At 53.4% G+C, this 22125-nt stretch overlaps 2 protein-coding genes across 8 annotated transcripts in view; one reads left to right on the top strand and one right to left on the bottom strand.

The window, feature by feature from the left end:
- Nucleotides 1–10049, top strand: part of TOP3A (DNA topoisomerase III alpha) — a 42509-nt gene extending 32460 nt beyond the window's left edge. The window contains exons 17-20 of one of the 5 annotated variants that reach the window (XR_009210085.1): nt 39–161; nt 3202–3884; nt 6483–8239; nt 9805–10049. Coding sequence is in view for 4 of the 5 variants with exons in the window: in XM_032178677.2 (XP_032034568.1) it covers nt 39–161; nt 3202–3884; nt 6483–6661 (985 nt within the window). In the remaining variant the exon portion in view is untranslated. Of the gene's footprint in view, nt 1–38; nt 162–3201; nt 3885–6482 lie in introns of all 5 variants that reach the window. The other 4 variants (XM_032178677.2, XM_032178676.2, XM_032178675.2 and 1 more) reach the window with 4 other exon arrangements.
- A 4803-nt stretch (nt 10050–14852) lies between these two features.
- On the bottom strand, nt 14853–20770 carry MIEF2 (mitochondrial elongation factor 2). 3 transcript variants are annotated; one of them, XM_032178672.2, is made up of 5 exons: nt 20651–20770; nt 19134–19257; nt 18514–18667; nt 18132–18294; nt 15564–17675 (listed from the first exon to the last, which is right to left on the bottom strand). In XM_032178672.2, the coding sequence occupies exons 2-5, from the start codon at nt 19181–19183 to the stop codon at nt 16621–16623; spliced, it is 1422 nt and encodes a 473-aa protein (XP_032034563.1). In that variant the 5' UTR covers nt 19184–19257; nt 20651–20770; the 3' UTR covers nt 15564–16620. The 3 variants fall into 3 exon arrangements, with proteins under 3 accessions (XP_032034564.1, XP_058284959.1, XP_032034563.1); XM_032178673.2 differs by lacking the exon at nt 19134–19257 and having other exon boundaries at nt 14853–17675; XM_058428976.1 differs by lacking the exons at nt 19134–19257; nt 20651–20770 and adding an exon at nt 19663–20622 and having other exon boundaries at nt 14853–17675.
- Nucleotides 20771–22125: the final 1355 nt, after the last annotated feature.

Genomic DNA, 22125 nt, shown 5'->3' with positions numbered 1-22125 from the left:
CTGCACTTCTATCATCTGACATGGCACCTTGTTCCCAGGTTCTACCTCAGCTGCATGGGTTTCCCAGAATGTCGCTCAGCTGTGTGGCTTCCTGACTCGGTGCTGGAGGCCAGCAGGGACAGCAGTGTGTGTCCAGTTTGTCAGCCACACCCTGTGTACAGGTGAGCTGGGTGCTTTGAGTCAGGCGCCTCCTCTGGAGTGTGTACACCATCTTTCCCTTGCTCCTGCCAGAACCCAGAGAGGAGTGTCAGGGATTCCACTCAGGCCCTGCGGGGGTGTAGCTGTGTTCTGTAGCAGCCAGGTCAGCAGGGCTGGTCCAGTTCTGTTGTGTTCCGTGCTGTCACTGCTTTGGCAGGTATGACCCTGTTTGGAGTGGGCCATGGGCAAAGAACCATGAAGGGCTCTTTCCCTGCCCTCTCCAGATAGATGATTGCTACACCAGGCCTAGGAAATTATTCACATATTAAATATAACATCCAAGCTCAGGCTATATAGCAAGACCCCATCTCTTTAAAAAAAAAAAAAAAAAAAAAAATTTTATTTTTATTTATTTATTTTTTTTTTTTTTTATTTTTATTTTTTTTTAAGACAGTCTCTCTGGGTTGCCCAGGCTGGAGTTCAGTGGTGCAATCTTGACTCACTGCAACCTCCGCCTTCTGGGTTCAAGTGATTCTCCTGCCTCAGCATCCTGAGTAGCTGAGATTACAGGCATGCACCACTATGCCTGACCAGTTTTTGTATTTTTAGTAAAGACAGGGTTTCACCATGTTGGCCAGGCTGGTCTCCAACTCCTGGCCCCAAGTGATCCACCCACCTCGGCCTCCCAAAGTGCTGGGATTATAGGTGTGAGCCACTGCACCTGGCCAAAATTTTTTTTAAATTAGCCAGATGTGGTAACACATGCCTATAGGCCAAGCTGGTCAGGAGGCTGAGGCAGGAGGATCGCTTGAGCTCAGAGGTCTAGGCTGTGGTGAGCCATGATTTCACCACTGCTCTCCAGCCTGGATGACAGAGCCAGACCCCTGTCTCTAGAAATAAGTGAATAGGGCGGGCACAGTGGCTCAGGCCTGTAATCCCAGCACTCTGGGAGGCTGAGACAGGCAGATCATGAGGTCAGGAGATCGAGACCATTCTGGCTAACACGGTGAAACCCCGTGTCTACTAAAAATACAAAAAATGACCGGGCATGGTGGCTCACACCTGTAATCCCAACACTTTGGGAGGCCGAGGCGGGTGGATCACAAGATCAGGAGATCGAGACCATCCTGGCTAACGTGGTGAAACCTCGTCTGTACTAAAAATACAAAAAATTAGCCAGGCGTACTGGCGGACGCCTGTAGTCCCAGCTACTCGGGAGGCTGAGGCAGGAGAATGGCGTGAATCCAGGAGGCAGAGCTTGCAGTGAGCCAAGATTGCGCCACTGCACTCCAGCCTGGGCGACAGAGCGAGACTCCGTCTCAAAATAAATAAATAAATAAATAAATAAATAAATAAATAATTTAAGTTCCTCTAGAAAGCACACAGCCCTAGTGCAGGACAGTGGTTCTCACACCTCTTGGTCACCAGACCCCTAACACTCTGAAAGATCATTGAGGAGCCCAGAGAGCTTTTGTTGTGGGTGGTTTATCAGTATGTACCATATGTGAAATTAAAGTGGAAACATATTTTTAAATATTCAAGAATTTGGCCAGGCACAGTAGCTCACGCCTGTAATCCCAACACTTTGGGAGGCCAAGGTGGACGGATCACGAGGTCCAGAGATCAAGACCATCCTGGCCAACATGGTGAAACCCTGTCTCTACTAAAAGTACAAAAAATTAGCTGGGCATGGTGGCGTGCACCTGTAGTCCCAGCTACTTGGGAGGCTTAGGCAGCAGAATCGCTTGAACCTGGGAGGTGAGGGTTGCAGTGAGCCGAGATCACACCACTGCACTCCAGCCTGGGCAACAGAGTGAGACTCTGTCTCAAAAAAAAAAAAAAAAATTTAATAATTTATTTCTAGTAAATGCATTGCATACTACTGTAAATAACATGTTTTTTAGGGTAATAAAATACCTATTTTCCAAAGCAAGATAATAATGACATGAATGACATTGTTTTACATTTTGCAATTTGTATGTCTGGCTTAATAGAAGAGAGCTGGATTCCCATATCTGCTTCTGCAGTCAGCCTGCTGAGTCATTGCATGTGCTGGAACCTCCAGGAAACTCCATTGTATACACACGGAAGAATAAGAGCAAAATAGACATAACCTCTTAGAATTTTTTTTGAGACAGAGTCTTGCTCTGTCACCAGGCTGGGGTGCAGTGGCGCAACCTCGGCTCACTGCAACCTCTGACTCCCAGGTTCAAGAGGTTCTCCTGCCTCAGCCTCCTGAGTAGCTGGGACTACAGGCACGTGCCACCATGCCCAGCTAATTTTTGTATTTTTAGTAGAGATGGGGTTTCACCATGTTGGTCAGGATGGTCTCAATCGCTTGACCTCGTGATCTGCCCTCCTCAGCCTCCCAAAGTGCTGGGATTACAGGCGTGAGCCACCATGCCCAGCCTTAGAATTAATATAAAATTTTGTGTGTGTGTGTGACAGAGTCTTCACTCTGTCACCCAGGCTGGAGTGTTGTGGCATGATCTCAGCTCCCTGCAACCTCCACTTCCCAGGTTCAAGCAATTCTCCTGTCTCAGCTTCCCAGGTAGTTAGGACTACAGACGTACACCACCATGCCCAGCTAATTTTTTTTGTATTTTTAGTAGAGATGGGGTTTCACCATGGTGGTCAGGCTGGTCTCAAACTCCTGACCTCAAATGATCCGCCCGCCTCAGCCTCCCAAAGTGCTGGGATTACAAGTATGAGCCACCACGCCTGGCCTATAAAAATGTTTTGCACTCTCCTTGAAAAGGCTCAGGCACCCTAGAACCACACTTGGAGAACTGCTGATATAGAGACATGGAACTTCTCAGAGGTGTTTTTACTTTAGTGATTTACTGGGATCTTAGATTTCATCCGCACAGTTTCCCACTGTCCACTCCTGTGATGACTGGTGGGGGCTTGTGGTGGGCTGACGGAAGGCCTCACAGGGCGCGTGGGCTTCCTGATGCATAAGGAATGGTGGAGAGAGGCCTAGGGCTAAAGCAGCCCTCAGTGGACTAAGGAGAAGCTGGCATCTCGTTGTTAATGTTTTTTCTCATCTTCTGGCCTCACTAGGTTGAAGTTAAAGTTTAAGCGTGGTAGCCTTCCCCCAACCATGCCTCTGGAGTTTGTTTGCTGCATCGGCGGATGCGACGAGACCCTGAGGGAGATCTTGGACCTGAGATTTTCACGGGGCCCCCCCAGGGCTAGCCAGCCCTCTGGCCGCCTGCAGGCTAGCCAGTCCCTGAACAGGATGGACAACAGCCAGCACCCCCAACCTGCTGACAGCAGACAGACTGAGCCCTCAAAGACTCTGGCCCAGACCCTCCCACCACCCACGGCTACTGGTGAAAGCAATTCTGTGACCTGCAACTGTGGCCAGGAGGCTGTGCTGCTCACTGTCCGTAAGGAGGGCCCCAACCAGGGCCGGCAATTCTTTAAGTGCAACGGGGGTAGCTGCAACTTCTTTCTGTGGGCAGACAGCCCCAATCCGGGAGCAGGAGGGCCTCCTGCCTCGGCATATAGACCCCTAGGTGCCTCCCTGGGACGCCCACCAGGCCCAGGGATCCACCTAGGTGGGTTTGGCAACCCTGGTGATGGCAGTGGTAGTGGCACATCCTGCCTGTGCAGCCAGCCCTCCGTCACACGGACTGTGCAGAAGGATGGACCCAACAAGGGGCGCCAGTTCCACACATGTGCCAAGCCGAGAGAGCAGCAGTGTGGCTTCTTCCAGTGGGTCGATGAGAACACTGCTCCAGGTGAGGCAGGGAGGGGCATGGGAATCCCTGCCTTCAGTTTTCAGGTGTCTACCTCAGAGACTGGGGACAGCAGAAAGAAGGCAAGGCAGAGTCATGGTGGGATTGGGAGGGGCACCTGGGCTGCCTTACACCTCACTTTTCCTCACTTGATCACTTTCAGCAAGGTGATAATTGTACAGTCCTCATTCCAAATTAAAGGGTAGCTACCAGTAATGGTTTCACTTGCCCTGTGCCCAGCACTATGCTAAGTATACTTCCTATGCATCTTCCATCCTCATCGGGTAAGTATTATGATCACAATTTTACTTGTAAGTGAGAAAGGTGAGACCCAGACACATGAAGTGGGCGTTGCTCAGTGTCCCGTGGTAACAGACACCAGGAGGAGTACATAGGCCTTCCCAGTCCCATGGCCGTGTGCCGTTGCAGCTGTTGTGACCCTTGGCAGACCATGAGCATCAGCCTCATTTCTTTTTTTTTATGAGACTGAGTTTTGCTCTTGTTGCCCAGGCTGGAGTGCAATGGTGCGATCTTGGCTCACTGCAACTTCCACCTCCTAGGTTCAAGTGATTCTCCTGCCTCAGCCTCCCAGGTAGCTGGGATTACAGGCATGTACCACCAAGCACAGCTAATTTTGTATTTCTAGTAGAGACGGGGGTTTCACCCTGTTGGTTAGGCTGGTCTCAAACTCCTGACCTCAGGTGATCTGCTTGCCTTGGCCTCTCAAAGTGCTGGGATTACAGGTGTGAGCCACCGTTCCTGGCCCAGCCTCATTTCTTCAGATGAAGACGCCAACCCCGATGATATTTAGGAACCTGCCCAGGGTGACACAGCTTGGGCCAATGTCTGGGAACTGGGTGTCATGAGAAGTGACCTGTACATTGCATCAAGTTGAATGGTGTACATGGAGGCACTTCGAATGATTCCTCCTACTCCAGTGCACAGCAGAGCTTAAGTAGCTGAGAATGACCCAAAGGCCTAGTGGGAGATTTGGAGTTGAGTGAATCTGGTTCCAGAGCTCAGCAATATAACCTTGAACAAATGACTTAGCCTCTCTGCCTCAAGTTTGCTCAACAAGATGGTCCCTGCCTACATTCATAGAGTTCCTGTTTTAGAAAGGAGTTTAGTCTCAGACTATGATTCTTACACATGTGTCACCAGCCCGGCATGCACAGAAAGAACCCAGAGGCTTGGTAAAAACTGTGGGACTTGGAACTGGCTACCAGTGCTAATGGGGCCCAGAGATGGCCATTGCAGTGAGAGACCCACATTTGAAGTGAGATGCAGTCTGGCCTCTTGTCTCCCCACTTGGAAGGACATGGTATCTGACCCCAGGCTGGCTGACTGACTGTCCTGGGTAAATGAGCAGCTGGTCTGGAAAGACCTGTTGAGGGGACAGGAAAGGATCCAGAGCTGGACTTTCCTGCATGGAGGTGGGCTGCAGGTTGCTGGTCACAGGCTGCTTGTCTTTCCCACCCTACCACACAGGCCAGCTTGCTTGGGTTTCTGCCTCTGTAAAAAGGGCCAGTATGAAAGTCCACTTACCAAGTGAGTGTGGGACAATGTCTCCAAAGCTTAGGATTCTTGAGGGAGAGGTGTCAGGTAACATAAGGCAGCAGGCACATCGTGCCTCAACCTTACAGAGTTGGACACAGTGTGAAGGGAGGCTGGACAGTGGGGTGTGCACGGCTGTATAAAAGTTGATTCAGCCGGTCGGGTGTGGTGGCTCACGCCTGTAATCCCAGCGCTTTGGGAGGCCTAGGCGGGCAGATCACGAGGTCAGGAGATCGAGACCATCCTGGCTAACACGGTGAAACCCCATCTCTACTAAAAATACAAACAATCAGCCAGGTATGGTGGTGGGTCCCTGTAGTCTTAGCTACTCTCGGAGTCTGAGGCAGGACAATGCAATGGCGTGAACTCGGGAGGTGGAGCTTGCAGTGAGCCGAGATTGCACCACTGCACTCCAGCCTGGGCAACAGAGCCAAAAAAAAAAAAAAAGGCCAGGCGCAGTGGCTCACGCCTGTAATCCCAGCACTTTGGGAGGCTGAGGCAGGTGGATCACAAGGTTAGGAGATCCACCTAGCCAGGCGTGGTGGCGGGCGCCTGTAGTCCCAGCTACTCGGGAGCCTGAGGCAGGAGAATGGCGTGAACCCAGGAGGTGGAGCTTGCAGTGAGTGGAGATCACGCCACTGCACTCCAGCCTGGGCAACAGAGCGAAGACTCCATCTCAAAACAAAACAAAACAAAAAAAAATTGGTTCAGCTGCTCCTTTTTTTTTTTTTTTGAGACAGGGTCTCGCTCTGTTGCCCAGGCTAGAGTGCAGTGGTGTGATCACAGCTCACCGTAGCCTCCCGGGCTCAGGCATCCTCCCGAGTAGCTATAACCACAGGCATACACCACACGTGGCTAATTTTTGCATTTTTTTAAAGACAAGGTTTCACCATGTTGCCCAGGCTGATCTTGAACTCCTGGGCTCAAGCAATCCTCCTGCTTCGGCTTCCTAAAGTGCTGGGATTATAGGCATGAGCCACCGCGTTCAGGACTTGCCACTTCTGCGTGTCAGTTCTAACCTCAGCCCTCCCCTGACTCTCCCAACAGGGACTTCTGGAGCCCCGTCCTGGACAGGAGACAGAGGAAGAACCCTGGAGTTGGAAGCCAGAAGCAAAAGGCCCCGGGCCAATTCCTCAGACATGGGGTCCACAGCAAAGAAGCCCCGGAAATGCAGCCTTTGCCACCAGCCTGGACACACCCGTCCCTTTTGTCCTCAGAACAGATGAGCTCAGGGTAGGGTAGAGAGCGCCACTTTCTCAGACCTGTCCCCTTTGTGTTTGGAAATGAGTTAACCAGCACCAAGTGGCCATTTAGTGTCCTGGAAACTTGGAGGACGGTGTTGGCCTTTGGAGTCGGGCCTTCTTGTGTTAAGGGGCACAAGGTCCAGACCACTCTGGAGCAGGCCAGCTCTGCTGGACAGTGGCCCTCTTCCCAGGCCTCAGGAGTGACCATAGCCACTGCTGAAAAGTCACGCAGCTGCTCCCTTGGACCCCCCAAGGACGGTTGCTGTTAGCAGAGGATTGGTGAAGTCCCAGCCGAAGCCCACTGTGTGCCACAGGAAGAAGCTCCCAGGGCTGCTTCCTTCACCTCCAGAAAGCCCCAAGTGAGCCGCCAGCACTCATGGGGCAGTCCCTGTCCTGGCTGCCCAGGGCTTCTCATAGATGTCCTGAGAAGGACGGTGTAATGCGAGGAAGTGGCTGTGGTAACACTGATCCTTCAGAAGAAGCTTCATTCTCTCTTTATCTAGTTGAGCCAGGACACCTAGAATTCATTGCCTTAATAAAGAACCCAGGCCGGGTGCAGTGGCTCATGCCTGTAATCCCAGCACTTTGGGAGGCTGTGGTGGGCGGATTGCCTGAGCTCAGGAGTTTGAGACCAGCCAGGGCAACACGGTGAAACCCTGTCTCTACTAAAATACAAAAAATTAGCCAGGTGTGGTGGTGTGCGCCTGTAGACCCGGCTACTCAGGAGGCTGAGGCAGGAGAATTGCTTGAACCCAGGAGGCGGAGGTTGCAGTTAACTGAGATTGCGCCACTGGACTCCAGCCTGGGCGACAGAGTGAGACTCAGTCTCAAAAAAATTTTTTTAAGTTTAAAAAAATAAAAAGAATCCAAACCCGGCAGGGCGTGGAGGCTCACACCTGTAATCCAGCACTTAGGGAGGCCAAGGCTGGAGGATTGCTTGAGGTCAGGAGATCAAGACCAGCCTGGGCAACATAGTTAGACCTTGTCTCTATTTTTAAAAATATAGCCAAGCACAGTTGTACATGCCTTTAGTCCCAGCTGCTCAGGAGGCTGAAGTGGGAGGATCCTTTGAACCCAAGAGTTTGAGGCTGCAGCAAGCCGTGATCACACCACTGCACTCCAGCCTGGGTGACAGAGTAAGACCCTGTCTCTCAAACTTTTTTTTAAAATAAAAGAATCCAACTTTTGTTTACTCTGACCTGTGAGAGTGCAAAGAGTCTGGGGAACATTTGCAGAAGCAACAGGTACCAGCCAGTGCTGGAAGGAGCTCACCCTGGGAGGTCTCGCCAGCCTCTGTCCTTCATGGCTATCCCTTGTGTCCCATGTGGACAGCCCTTCCTCCCTTTCCACATGGTAAGCACTGAGCCCAATTTCTTCCCACCCCACAGGTGGTCCCTCAGAGCAGGGAAGATGTCCAATGAAAGGTTCAGATTCAGATCACTAACTTTCCATCTTCCACTTTTTCCAGTGGTGACCATGTTCCCAGTTTGCCTTCACAAAAACCTTTTGAATAATACAAGCCATATGGACTCTGATTTACAGTTTAGAAGATGAGCAGAGGTGGGTGTGAGTTGCCCAGTCACGTTGCTAGTTGTTGAAGAAACTAGAATTGTTCTCAGGTCTTGGGCTCCTGGCCCATAGACCAGTGGCTCTGTGTCCTGGTGGGGTATTGGGGAGGATTTTTACAAATGCAGATTCCTGAGATTGTTCCTGGAGCATCTCCGAGTGGGTGTGGGTTGTGGCCCTGCATGTGTGATTTTGCCTATCCCAGCTCCAGGGAACCACCAACCACTTTTTGTCTCTGTGGGTTTACCTACTCTGGATATTTTGTTTAAATGGAATCATACCAGGCTGGGCACAGTGGCTCACGCCTGTAATCCTAGCACTTTGGGAGGCCAAGGTGGGCAGATCACCTGAGGTCAGGAGTTCGAGATCAGCCTGACCAATATGATGAAACCCCGTCTCTACAAAAAATACAAAAATTAGCCGGGCGTGGTGGCAGGCGCCTGTAATCCCAGCTACTCAGGGGGCAGAGGTTGCAGTGAGCCGAGATCGGGCCATTGCACTCCAGCCTGGGCAACAAGAGTGAAACTCTGTCTCAAAAAAAAAAAGAAAATGAAATCCTACCATACATGACATCCTGTGTCTGGTTTCTTTGACCTGGCTGCTGTTTGTCAGGCTCATCCACATTGTAGCATGTGTCAGTCCTCGATGTTTATGGCTGATAGTCCACTGTATGAATATACCACACGCTTATCTATTTGTCAGTTGATGGACATTTGGGTTGTTCCCACTTTTTGGCTATTGTGAATAGCACTGTTGTGAACATTGGTGTATGAGTGTCTGATGACTTGTTTTTGGTTATTTTGGGCATATGCCTAGGAATGGAATTGTAGTTTTATACCATAACTCCATGTTTTGACTTTTTGAGGAGCCTCCAAACTTTTCCACAGTGGATGCACCATTTTACACCCACCAGCAGCACACCAGGGTTACTGCTTCTCCATATCCTTGTGAACACTTGTTCCTTTCCTTTTCTTGTATTATAGCCATCCCAGTGTATTGTCATTCCTAGTGGGTATGAAGTGGCGTGTCATTGTGGTTTTGATTTGCATTTTCCTAGTCATTAATGACATTGACCATCTTTCCACAGGCTTACTGGCCATTGGTATACATTCTTTGGAGAATGTCGATTTAAGTTCTTCACCCATTTTTTATTTATTTATTTTTTTTGAGATGGAGTTTCGCTCTTGTGCCCAGGCTAGAGTGCAGTGGTGCAATCTTGGCTCACTGCAACCTCTGCCTCCTGGGTTCAAGTAGTTCTCCTGCCTCAGCCTCCCAAAAATAGCTGGAATTACAGGCATCCGCCTCCACACCCAGCTAATTTGTTTTGTATTTTTAGTAGACACAGGGTTTCACCATGTTGGCCAGGCTGGTCTCAAACTTGTGACCTCAGGTGATCACCAGCCTCGGCCTCCCAAAATGCTGGGATTACAGGCAGGAGCCATCACACCTGGTCTCTTCCCCCATTTTTAAATTGGGTTGTTTGTCTTTGTTGTTGAGTTGTAGGAGTTCTTCATAGTTTCTGGATATCAGATGCCTTTGTGGTTTTCACGTCTCTGCAGGCAACTCCTGTGTGTCTCAAAACCAAACTGCAGGATTGGGCTGCACCATGGACTGGGCTCAGCTCAGACAGACCCAGGCTCAGCTCCCGCTTCCTGGCCTGCTCTGCCACCCTGGGTATGCAGCCTCATCCCTGGAGCCCCAGTTGCCTCATCCGTAATGGGGTGTCCTTGTTCATATTGAGGCTCTCTAGTGAAGGCTTACAGTCAGGCACGACTGCAAATTAAAGCTTCACAAATCAAACCTGTTGGAATTTCCAAGTCTCTCTCGATGGCCCACTCAGGTTAGCAGCATGCAGCTCATCCTACCCCGTCAATGTTGACTGGAAGGGTTTTTAGTCCCCGTGTTGAGCCACATCTGCAGCTTGTGCAATGCAAAACTAAGGAGAAGAAAATGACCCCCACCCCCCCTTGCTGGATCTACCTGAGACTAGGCACTGGCCAGGCTGTCATCTATAGTGGTTTCAACCTCCTGCTGCCGGCAAGACAGTATCTCCTGTCCTTTTTGTGCAGGAACCATAACTCTGTTGGGTTAAGTGCTTTCCTCTACCAAGCAGCTTAACCTGGCCTTGAAACCTAGTCTCTGATGCCATGTCCCCCCAAGCCCCATCAGAGTTTTGTAAAAAGCCCCTCCCTGCTCTCCACACCAATGCTGAGAGCCCATGGGGTAACTGGAGGCTTTCCTGCCATCTTGGCAAAGAAGCCTGGCTGACGTCCTGCACATGCTTCCCCAGGTGACTGCTTGCACTTAACAGCAGAGGAAACGAGACCACCCCACACGACTGGTAGCGGCTGAGGAGTCTCTTGCCTGATCCCACCCCGGATACTTAGAGCATCCAGAATTAAAAATAAGCCCTGTCACCAACATCCAGCTCCCCCACCCCCCAGAGCCAGGTGCAACGTGCCCAACAGCGCTGGGGCCTGCACCTGGAGGCACTGGCTTTTGAGACGCTGGGCAGAGACCCCACTGCCCTTTGGGATGAATTCACCACCTGCCTCTTGTAAAATCCAGCCAAAGACCTGGGATGTTCACATTCAGCTGGATCTCCAGGTTTCTTGGACTGGAACACAGGTGGCCCCAGCTCAATATGCTCACTAGGGTGTTGCCACTCACCTGTTGACCGTCCCTACCAGGGACAGATCTGTGCACCCCATCCCCACCTTAGACCACCAGCTCACACACAGGTGGTGTTGGTGCAGTGGTTAATGTTAGGTGTCAACTTCACTGGATTAAGGGACGCTGAGATGGCTGGTATTTTTTCTGGGTGTCTGTAAGGGTGTTGCCAGAGGAGAGTGACATGACTCGGTGGACTGAGAGAGGAAGACCCACCCTCAGCGTGGGCGGGTACCATCCAATCAGCTGCCAGCACGGTTAGAACGGGGATGAGCACCCTGCTGAGTCCTCTCCAGCCCTCTCCCTCTTCCTGTGCCAGATGCTTGCTTCCTCTTCTCTGCTGTTGGACATCAGACTCCAGGTTCTTCGGCCTTTGGACTCTGGGACTTGCACCAGCAGCTTCCTGGAGCCTTCTGCCACAGACTGAAGGCTGCACAGTGGGCTTTCTGGTTTTGAGGCTTTTGGACTTGGAGTGAGCTATGCTACCGGCTTCTCTCCACAGCTTGTAGATGGCCTATTCTGGGACTTCCCCTTGTAATCCTGTGAGCCACTTCTCCCTAATTAACTCCCTTTCTATATATACATGCAGCCTATTGGTTCTGTCCCTCTGGAAAACACTAATATAGAGTCAGGGTCTGGCCTGCAGTCTGAACCTGGAAGGTTCCTTCTGAAACCAACACAAGCGAGCCCCAGTGGCCTCCCTGCCTGCCAGAGGCCCCAGCCCACTGAACTAATTGGTCTCATCTCAGGTATTCGGCAAGCAGTGCAGAGATGACCCCGTGCAGGTCACCAGAGTCACTGGTGTTTGTCTTTGGAACACACCTGGGTTTTCTCCACTACAACCTTAGCTTTCTCAAGGAATTAAGATTATATATATATCCTGATTACAAAAGAAAAGTGTCATTAAAAACGCAAATGTTGGCCAGGCACAAGTGGCTGACACCTGTAATCCCAACACTTCTGGGAGGCTAAGGCGGGCGGATCATTTGAGGTCAGGAGTTCAAGACCAGCCCAGGCAACATGGTGAAACGGTCTCTACTAAAAATGCAAAAATCAGCCGAGTGTGGTGGTGCATGCCTGCAAACCCAGCTACTCAAGAGGCTGAGGCAGGAGAATTGCTTGAACCAGGGAGGTGGAGGTTATAGTGAACAGAGACTGGGCCACTGTACTTCAGTCTGAGTGACAGAGCAAGACTCCATTTCAAAAAAAAAAAAAAAAAAGCAAATGTTGGCTAGACACAGTGGCTCACACCTGTAATCCCAGTACTTAGGGTGGCTGAGCTGGGAGGATGGCTTGAAGCCAGGAGTTTGAGACCAGCTTGTAATCCCAGAGATAATCATGGCTCACTGCAGCCTTGCCCTGCTAGACTCAAGCCATCCTCCCACCTCAGCCTCCTGAGTAGCTGGGCCCATAGGTATACACCACACCTGGCTATTTTTTGTAGAGATGAGGTCTATGTTGCCCCTGCTGGTGTCGAACCCCTGGCCTCAGGCAGTCCTCCCGCTTCAACCTCCAAAATGCTGGGATTACAAGCATAAGCCACCATACCTGGCCTGTTTTTTTGTTTGCTTTTTTTAAATATTAGCAGCAGATACGGAAACGAGCTGAACAGGTCAGCTCTACGGGAATAAATGGTTCCCCTTTGAGGACAATCCCACAGCTAAGTATTCCTGAAGAGAAGTGGGTACAAGTGGATTTACAAAAAGGAAATGCTGTTTGGTGAAATTTATTACAGTTAGGGGTAGAGGATCTATGGGTGACATTTTCAAAGGACTACATTTAGATTCTCCACTTTTGGAGTACTTTTGTTTTTCTAAAATCGTCCCTAGCGACCCTTGCATTCTGAGCAGGGGTAGTCACTGCCTTACCATAGTCATCAAGGATCCTGGCTCTGGGTCACTTGATGAAGGTAAAACAAGGAATTTGAGTCACCACAGTGTTAAGACACTGAGGCCTGGGCAAGCCCTGCCTTGTCCTCAGAGTCACCACAGTGTTAAGACACTGAGGCCGTCCTTGCCTTGTGGGGAGGGGAGTGGGTGGGATTTCACAGCCCATCAGGACAGCCTGGGACCCAGCATCCCAGGGTGTGAGGTCATGCAAAGCTCCTAGCAAAACAGTGATTTGTTTCTAGTTCTCTGGCTGGAAACAGAAAACCCAGATATTAACCTTGGCTAGGTGATGAAACCATGAACAAGAACCATGAACACTTTTAACTCATACTGGATTTTTTTTTTTTTTTTTTAAGCCATGGTATGAGACAGGAAATTTAGAGCTACCTGAAGCAAGTGGCCTCTACATCAGGCTTGTGTCGGGGTCTGGTCGCCTAAGGAGAGGGACTCTAGACTGAGCTTGCTTCCCGGACAGCTGCACTCCGACCAGGGGCTGGCGTGGCAGCTGGGAGCACCTTGCTGTGCTGGGGCTTGGATGTGGCTGGAGGCGGGGGAAAGCTAGGCCCACCAGTCCTCGTTCCCAAGCATTATGTTAGTACTGCCCACCCCAGTTAATCATCACAAACACCTGGGGTTCGGTATTACGTGACCCTCCCCAGTTAAGAGATGAGAAGACTGAGGCACAGGCTCTTTCCCAGACTGCTCCCTTGCTGCCCCTCCACCGCCAGGGAAACTGCTCAAAGCTCTCCAGCATCAAGGCATCAAGTGATTAGAATGGACCTCAGCCAAGTGTCTCCTGCCTTGGACCCTTATAATACCCTCTGCAAGGAGCCCTCGTGCCCACCCCTTGCCCTGCACCCAACACCCAGAGGCCTACGCCACTATTCCATTTGCTCGGCACAGTCCTGCTTCCCCTGGGTCCTGCAGTCACAGCTGGAAGGAGTAGGGGAGTCCCCTCAGGACATAAATGGGGGAAGTACCAGCAGGGTGCAAGTGACACAGCTAGGCTGGAAGCAGCTCTGCACGCAGACCAGAGCCCTCCCCAGCTCACATCTGTCATCTGGTGATAGGAAGTGAGCCCTGGCTATGGATCTTGGGGGTGGGGGGGTTAAGATGCCTTGGCCTCTCACCTGCACAAGGCAGGGCAAGTTTCCTCCCCACTTGTGCAGCCATAAAGAGGTGCAAGGGAGGTAGAGAACACAGGTTTCTGGCCGGGCGCGGTGGCCCATGCCTGTAATCCCAGCACATTGGGAGGCCAAGGCGGGCAGATCACAAGGTCAAGAGATCAAGACCATCCTGGCCAACATGGTGAAAATCCATCTCTACTAAAAAAAAAAAAAAAAAAAAAAAAAAAAAAATTAGCCGAGCATGGTAGCAGCTACTCGGGAAGCTGAGGCAGAAGAATTGCTTTAACCCAGGAGGCAGAGGTTGCAGTGAGCCGAGATCATGCCACTGCACTCCAGCCTGGGCAACACAGCGAGACTCGCTCTCAAAAAAACACACAGGTTTCTAAAAACTGATGAGCATGGCTGAAGGGCTGTCAACAGCCCACTGATTACAGAAAGTATGGTACAGGGCTCAGCAGTTCAGCCTTGTGGGAAGAAACATCCCAAACTGGCTGGTTCCCACTACTAAAGCAACACCAAGCTTTTCATCTTTTCTTTCCATGTACCCTACTTGTCATGGACAGAAAGTTTGTGTCCCCTTAAACTTGTACGCTGAAATCCTAACCCCCAAGGCACTGCTAACAGGAGATGGGGTCTTTGGGAAGTGATTCGATCATGAGTGTGGTTCCCCACCCCATGGGTGGGCTTAGTTTCCTTACAAGAGACCCTAGGAGAGCATTTCCCCCCTCCCTCCACATGAGGACAGCTAGATGGGGACACCTATGAACCAGGATGTGGGCCCTCACCAAACATGGGATCTGTTTGTGACTCACTCTTGGATTTCTAGCCTCCAAAATGGTAAGACATAAATTTCTGATGTTTATAAGCCACCTATGGGAGTGGCATTTTGTTATCACATCCCAAACAAACTGAGATGCTAATTTATTATTATATATATATTTTTTGAGACAGAGTTTCACTCTTGTTGCCTAGGCTGGAGTGCAATGGCGCAATCTCAGCTCACCACAACCTCCGCCTCCCGGGTTCAAGCAATTCTCTTGCCTCAGCCTCCCAAGTAGCTGGGATTACAGGTATGCGCCACCATGCCCAGCTAATTTCTTTTTGAATTTTTACTAGAGACGGGAGTTTCTCCACGTTGGTCAGGCTGGTCTTGAATTCCCAACCTCAGGTGATCCACCTGCCTTGGCTTCCCAAAGTGCTGGGATTATAGGCGTGAGCCACGGCGCCCGGCCAAGATGCTTTTTTATTTTATTTTTTTTGAGACAGAGTCTTGCTGTGTCGCCAGTCTGGAGTGCAGTGGTGCAATCTCAGCTCATTGCAACCTCCGCCTCCCGGGTTCAAGCAATTCTCCTGCCTCAACCTCCCGAGTAGCTGGGACTATAGGCGCATGCCACCACGCCCAGCTAATTTTTGTCTTTTTAGTAGAGATAGGGTTTCATCATGTTGGTCAGGATGGTCTCGATCTCTTGACCTCGTGATCCGCCCGCCTCGGCTTCCCAATGTGCTGGGATTACAGGTGTTAGCCACCACACCTGGCCAAGATGCTACTTTTTAAAGTAAACTCTACCACCTCCAATTGACCTCAAGCACTCTTGCCAAAGTGCCAGGACAAGGCACAGGACTTACGGAAAACCCTCAACAGCTGCGTATGAAAGCACCAAGACCCCCTTATCCAGCCTGAGTTACACGTTAGAACTTTTTCCTTTTATTCTTGTTCACATCTTTGAAGCAGAGCTTCGTTTCAGCAGGAAGGATACCAGAGGCATGAGGAGGGTCACTTGGGAGGGGAGGTGGAATCTCCCTCCTCTACCCCCTTGCTACCTCTTAACAGGCTTCAAAGTCAGAATACAGCCATCAGCTGAGAGCATTTCATTTTGGCACACTGGGAGGCTAGCTGTGCGCACTGGACCTCTCTGGTGGGGGATCAGGTCCTCTGCTCTCCAGTGGGGCCTGGAACAGCTCCAGTGAGATGCCCCAGCTGTGAGCTGGGGGTGCAGCAGAGCCTCAGCTCCCCCAGGACCCTCAGCTGCCTGAAGAAAACACTCACCTGGCTGGAGGGAAAAGGCCTTGCCCTGAGGTATCAAGTGGGTGGCAAGTCACACTGAGCTCCTGCTCAGCAAGAAAACCAAACACACAGAAGACAGCAGGAAAACGCCATCCTTTAACAGCCAAAAAGCTGTCCTTCAGGGGCAACAGGTGACTCCAGCCCCTGGGGGACAGAACAAACACACCATACCTACCACCAGGCACCAGACGCCTCAAAACGCCTGGAGCTGGGGCCGGAAAAGGCATTAGGTCACCTTCTCTCAGCAGAAATGTGAAGCTGGCCTTCAGCTTCTGCCCAGGATGGCAGAAACCACATTCTGTTGGTGGATTGGTTGCTGGTGATGGACAGAGCCAAGGTCCTTGGGTTGGCCTCAAGGGCTGAAAGGGTGCTTGCAGGAATGGCTGGCACTCCAAGCTGCCTGAGGCAGCCCAGCTGCACTCAGGTGACAGTGACCCAAGCTCTCTGGGCTCAGGGTTTATGGCCACCATAGCCCAAGCACATCCCGATGCCCTGGGTTTAAGTAATGTATCTTCTTTTGTTCTGGCTAAAAGCTAGAGAAAAATCACTATTCAAATCCCTGGAAGGGAGGTGGGCACAGCTCCCCAGCATTAGAAAACATGCCAGCCACCCGTTCCCACCCACCTAGAGCAGCCCCTCGGGCTCCTGTAGGCCACTGTACAGCGCATAGCCAATGTCGTCAATCTCCTCCTCACGCAAGCTGCTGAAGAGGTTCACGCTGGGGTTGAAGTGGCAGGGCAGGCTGGCCTGCTCCAGGCTGCCGATGAGCAGCTCCAGGGCTTGCAGGAAGCGCTCACCCAAGGCCTCCTCCGTCCAATCCACATTGTCCTCCCCCAGACGCAGGACCACCTGGGTCAGGTGACCCCGGCCTAGCTGCCCCAGGGCCGAGCAGCCACGGCAGACAGCACACAGCAGCAGCAGCAGCCGCCGGCGAGTCCCAGCATCATGGTCGTCCAGGGCTCGCAGCCTAGCAGCCTCCACTGGATACAGGTCCTGCAGCCAGAGGTTCCCCGCCAGCCCCTCCAGGGGCCATGCCAGGAGGAGGTGGTCGTCAGCATCGACCCCAGGGACTACCACAAGCACAGCCACAGTGAGCTCCAGGTGCTCGTGCTGCACCTCGAGCAGCAGCTCCTCTGAGGCCATGCTGGGCCGGATCAGGCACCCGAGAAGGCTGCCAATGGCCGGCCAGTTGACAGAGGCAGCCAGCGCCTTGCGGAGTAGCTCCAGCAGGACGCGGGAGGAGAGGTAGCCCCCGACCAGGAAGCGGTCCCAAGGGCTGCTCCCGCGGGGGCAGAACTCAAGCTGAGTCCTGCGCACGGCCCAGCAGCGAGGGTCCCTCGCCACAGTGTCCACACCCGGCACCAGGCTCCACAGGCCCGGCTCCAGCACCAGTGGCACCAGGAGACGCACATGGTCCGCGGCCCCCGCCTGCAGCCCGTCGTAGAGCGGCCCCCCAGGCACGAATGCTCCAAAGGGCAGTTCCGGGAACTTGCTCTGAAAGTAGGCCTGCAGCTCCAGGGCAATGTCGCCAGCCAGCTGTTTGGCCAAAGCCACCTGGGCTGCTGGGATGGTCACACGGTCCCGCTCGAAGGCCAGCAGCCTCTCCTGCAGTGTCAGACACAGCGGTGCTGGGGAGCTGAGCTGTGGTGTCACCTCAGGATCAGTTTCTGCAGGCCCCTCTGCAGAGTGAAGGGGGGGGAACATGTCGGAACAGCCTGTGATTAGTTAAGAAAACGCCACCGAGAACTAGCTGTGTGATGTCGCAGGGCCTCACTTTCCTCACCTGCAGTGGCACCTGAGAAGGCACTCGGTTCAGGTCCTCACATATAGTGAGTGCTTGGTGACGAGTTCTCATTGCCCCAGAGTCCAACACTGGCTAAAACAACTTCATGCAGAGTAGGTAGGTATGTCGCGCCCCTCTGGGCCTCAGTTTCCCCATCTAAAGCTCCCCACCATCACAACGCTGCCACCTTGCTCCAGAAGCAGGGCAAAGAAACACCACCCCCATTAAATGTCTGAGGAGCCCACAACCCAGAGAGAAGCAGGGACTCGCGCAGGGCCACACAGTCAGTCAGGGCAAAGCCTGGGCTGCGTCTCTTGAATGTGACACCAAAAGGGGAAGGAGTGCCACTCACCTGGGGCAGACAACGAGGGGGCCAAAGGCAACACTGGCTGGCTAAGGGCAGCAGGTGGAGGCCGGGGCTGCAGGTGTGGTGTGGCCTTGAGCAGGCTCAGTTCCTTCCAGCTGTCTGCCTTGGTGTCATCCTCATCCCGTGGGCTAGTGGCCCTGTCAATGAACTGCAGGCACAGTCACACAGATCAGTGTATATGAAGTCTGGGCAGTCATAGCAAAGCCCAGGGGCAAAGCAGACCAGCATGCTGGGTGGAGAAGCAGGTGCCCTGTGCTCCCATGAAGGCCTTGGGCAGTCCCCACCCCTCCCCAGGGCCCATCTGAAAAGCCCAACCCTGTTGTCCTCCTCTAGGAGCTTCAGGCATGACCCGCCCACCTAGCCTTACCCGCTTCACGGCCAGGGTGGCAATGCCCAGCACAGCAGCCCCGCCCACGCCCAGCACCAGGCGGGCATTGGCCAGGAGGAAGTCCACCATGCTGCCCAGCCCCTCGTCTCCACGCCGCTTCCCCCGTTTCTGGGAGAACTCTGCCATGGTCTGCCTGTAAGAGAGCCAGGGGTGAAGGGGCAGCTCAGGTGCAGGTGGCCAGGCTGGGAGAGGGGCTGCTGTGGACAGGTGCTCTGGCTGTCCTTATGCTGGGTAACAGAGCTGAGCCCATGAGGGGGGCTTTCTGAGAATTTCTCAGAGAAAGGGGCCACCCATCCACAGGGGAGGACACTGAGGCCCTGGGACGTAAAGTACCTGAGAAAGGGCAGGGATGGGATATGAACTTGGGTTTTGGGGTCCCAAGCCCCCATTTCTCACGAGGAGATGAGGGAGCTGCCAAGCCCCTTCTCCCAAAGCTGCAAACAACCCACTCCCTGGAAAGAAGCTGGCAAAGGCCCTGAGGCTTGTGCAGGTATAGGAAGGGGCCTCTCTCCCTGGAGTCCACCCTCCAGGACCTCTGACATCACCAGGGTGTCATCATCACCACCCCTATGTTACAGAGCTACAGGCTGCCAGCTCACAAGTGAGTGGTAAGGTCTCCAATCCATGACTGCAAGGCCTCCGGACTCATCTGCCCACAGAGTCTGACGGATTCTCTCTGTGCCAGGTGGCCAGGTCCTCAGCAGCAGCCTCATCTGAAGGTTCCTAACCAGAGGGCACAGCAGCCCTCTATGATAACCTCTTCAGAAGAGCCCAAAGTCCAGAGAAGAACAACAATTTGGGGCCCCAGCCAGTCTGGGGGACCACTGGGACCAGTTACCCCCCAAATCTTGACAGGGTAGCCCCAAGAGGTAGAGCTACCAAGTCAGAGCACAGGCTGAGTGAGACGGCCCAAGCTGCCCAGGCAGGCCAATGCAGATGTGCCTGTCAGGGTTGAAGCCCCTTTGGCAGGGCAGAAAGGGCTGCCCAGTGCCTCTGTGCAGAGGGCTCTCTGGGCCTCTCAGTCTTGGGACAATGTGTAGGTAGTGGTGGGTGATGCTTCTCAGCTGCCGGAAGGCCAAGCAACAGGGAAAGTAAGGTGAGGGCCTGGGCCCCAGCCTGTTTGCTCACCTGTAAGATGGCATAGGCAGCACTGAGGGACAGATGTGGGCAGCCTTGAAGTGTGTGGCTGGGTGGAGGCCAGCACTTGGGAAGTGGAGGCAAAGATCTCCTAGGGCCCAGTCCATGTTCCTCACGTTCTACCAGGGGGACACTGCCCTCAGGCCCTCGAGCTGAGAAGGGCTGGGACCTTAGGACATCAGTTAGACACCAGGCAGAACTTTCCCGGGGAGGCCTGAGCAGATGACCATGAGGTCACACAGCCTGCCCGGGCACCAAGGACTTCTACCTGCCCTGCCAGAGTGTGGGTGCCAGGGGCCCAGTTGCCAGGTGACCAGATGCCTGGAGTAGCTGAAGCCCGAAGCGCTGTGTGACTCAGCCCCGTACACCCACCCATTCGCCCCAGACTAAAAATAAAACGGTCTCTGGGGCGATCCCAGGCCAACCGGGTGACCCGCCACGGTCCCAGAGCCGGTTTCAATCTCATCCGTGACTCGGGGATCAATACTACCACCCGCCCCCTGAGAGACCCGGAATCTACTTTGCAAACTGCAAAGCGCTTTAAATACTCCCAACCTGTCTAAACTGGGACTCAGCCCCATCACTGGCGGGGTCGCGCAGGCCTCAGTTCACAGCCTTCCAGCTCCGAGAAGCGGGAGAGGGCATGGGTGGCTGAAAATAACCCAAGTTTGCGCAGCGGGGCCCTGGAGGCCGTTTGGCCTTCCCTCCTCCACCAAACCTGCCTGCCCTGGGCCCGGGCAGAGCAGGCCGCGCAGCAGCCCTAGGTGGGCGGGTGACGCCCCGTTCGCAGGGTAAACCAAGAGACCGAGAGGGGAAGGGGGCTGGGCTGGGATTCGAACGCGGCCCTTGGTCCCCCAAAGGTCCCCTCCCCGACTTCCCCAGCCGTGATCACGGGCCACGCCCCCGATCTGCGTTCCGTCGCGCGCCAAGCCCCGAGCCCGGTGACCCTGGGGGCCGCCCCGCCGCGCTCCAGCTGTACCTGCGTCGCAGCTTCCGCACAACCACCGGAGGAGGCTGCGGGACCACGGCCCCAGAGCTCAGACCAGCCTGGGAATGGAACCTTAAGGACCCAGGAACCCAACGTCTAGGGCCCCGGGGGCGGCCGCGGACTTCGCAGCACGCAGACAAGCAGGTCGTTACTCCAATCGGAGCGTTCGAGTCCAGCGCACAGGTGCCAAAATACTGCGCGGCTCAGCCAATGAAGGGCAGGTCCCGTCCCCCAGCCAACAGACGCGCTCCGTCTGGGGCGGGACTCCTTGTCGCAGTCTGGATTTAAAGGTGCAGGGCTGCATTCCGAGACCGCGACCGGGTGATGCGACAGGCGGCCCTCCAGGGCGTCTGTGCGTTGTAATGTGAGCCTCTGGTGTGGAGGAAGCTGCTGTCCCGTTCCTTCCAGGGACCAGGTAGAGAGGCTGCAAATGGCTAGAGGCCCGGCACATCCAACCTCTTAGGTCACCTCTGCAAGAGAGTGTCTTGGTGGCCTCGTTCTTACCTGTGGGCCTGCGGGGCACAGTGTGGCGAAAGTGCCTACCCCTGCCACCTGCTCCGTGCGATCTTGTGTGGGCCATTCTCCACCTGGGCCTCAGTTTTTCTCCTGTAAAATGGGGACACTAGACCCCCTCCTCCCCTGCGAAGGATGGCTGGGCATATAACAGCCGTGGTTCATTTATTGGGGGTCCTGCTATGTGTCAGCCAGGGTGAGCCCCCTTGAACAGCACGGACCAAGACGGATGCTTCTCTTCTGGAGCCTCCCTTTGTAGGGGGGTACGAGCACAGGGGTGCTGACACTAAGTGGGAATAATAACCTGGCACACAAAACAAAACGGAATAATAATCTGCCACTCACTGAGCGTCTGCTATATGCTGCGAGCTACAAGTGCATTCTTTGTTAATTTGCTTATGGTGACAACCTTAGAAAGTATTTTACAAATGAGGAAACTGGGTAGGGTGCGGTGGCTCATGCCTGTCATCCCAGCACTCTAAGAAACTGAGACCAGAGGATCAGTTGAGGCCAGGAGATCAAGACCAGCCTGGGCAACATATCAAGACCCCCGTGTCTACAAAAAGTAAAAATAAGGCCGGGCGCGGTGGCTCACGCCTGTAATCCCAGCACTTTGGGAGGCCGAGGTGGGTAGATCACGAGGTCAGGAGATCAAGACCATCCTGGCTAACACGGTGAAACCCCGTCTCTACTAAAAAAAAAAAAAGGCCGGGCGCGGTGGCTCACGCTTGTAATCCCAGCACTTTGGGAGGCCGAGGCGGGCGGATCACGAGGTCAGGAGATCGAGACCACGGTGAAACCCCGTCTCTACTAAAAATACAAAAAATTAGCCGGGCGTGGTGGCGGATGCCTGTAGTCCCAGCTACTCGGAGAGGCTGAGGCAGGAGAATGGCGTGAACCCGGGAGGCGGAGATTGCAGTGAGCCGAGATCGCGCCACTGCACTCCAGCCTGG

The sequence above is a fragment of the Hylobates moloch genome, unplaced genomic scaffold, assembly GCF_009828535.3.
Source record: "Hylobates moloch isolate HMO894 unplaced genomic scaffold, HMol_V3 SCAFFOLD_15, whole genome shotgun sequence".
Classification (NCBI taxonomy): domain Eukaryota; kingdom Metazoa; phylum Chordata; class Mammalia; order Primates; family Hylobatidae; genus Hylobates; species Hylobates moloch.
This window is presented reverse-complemented; position numbering and strand designations above follow the sequence as displayed.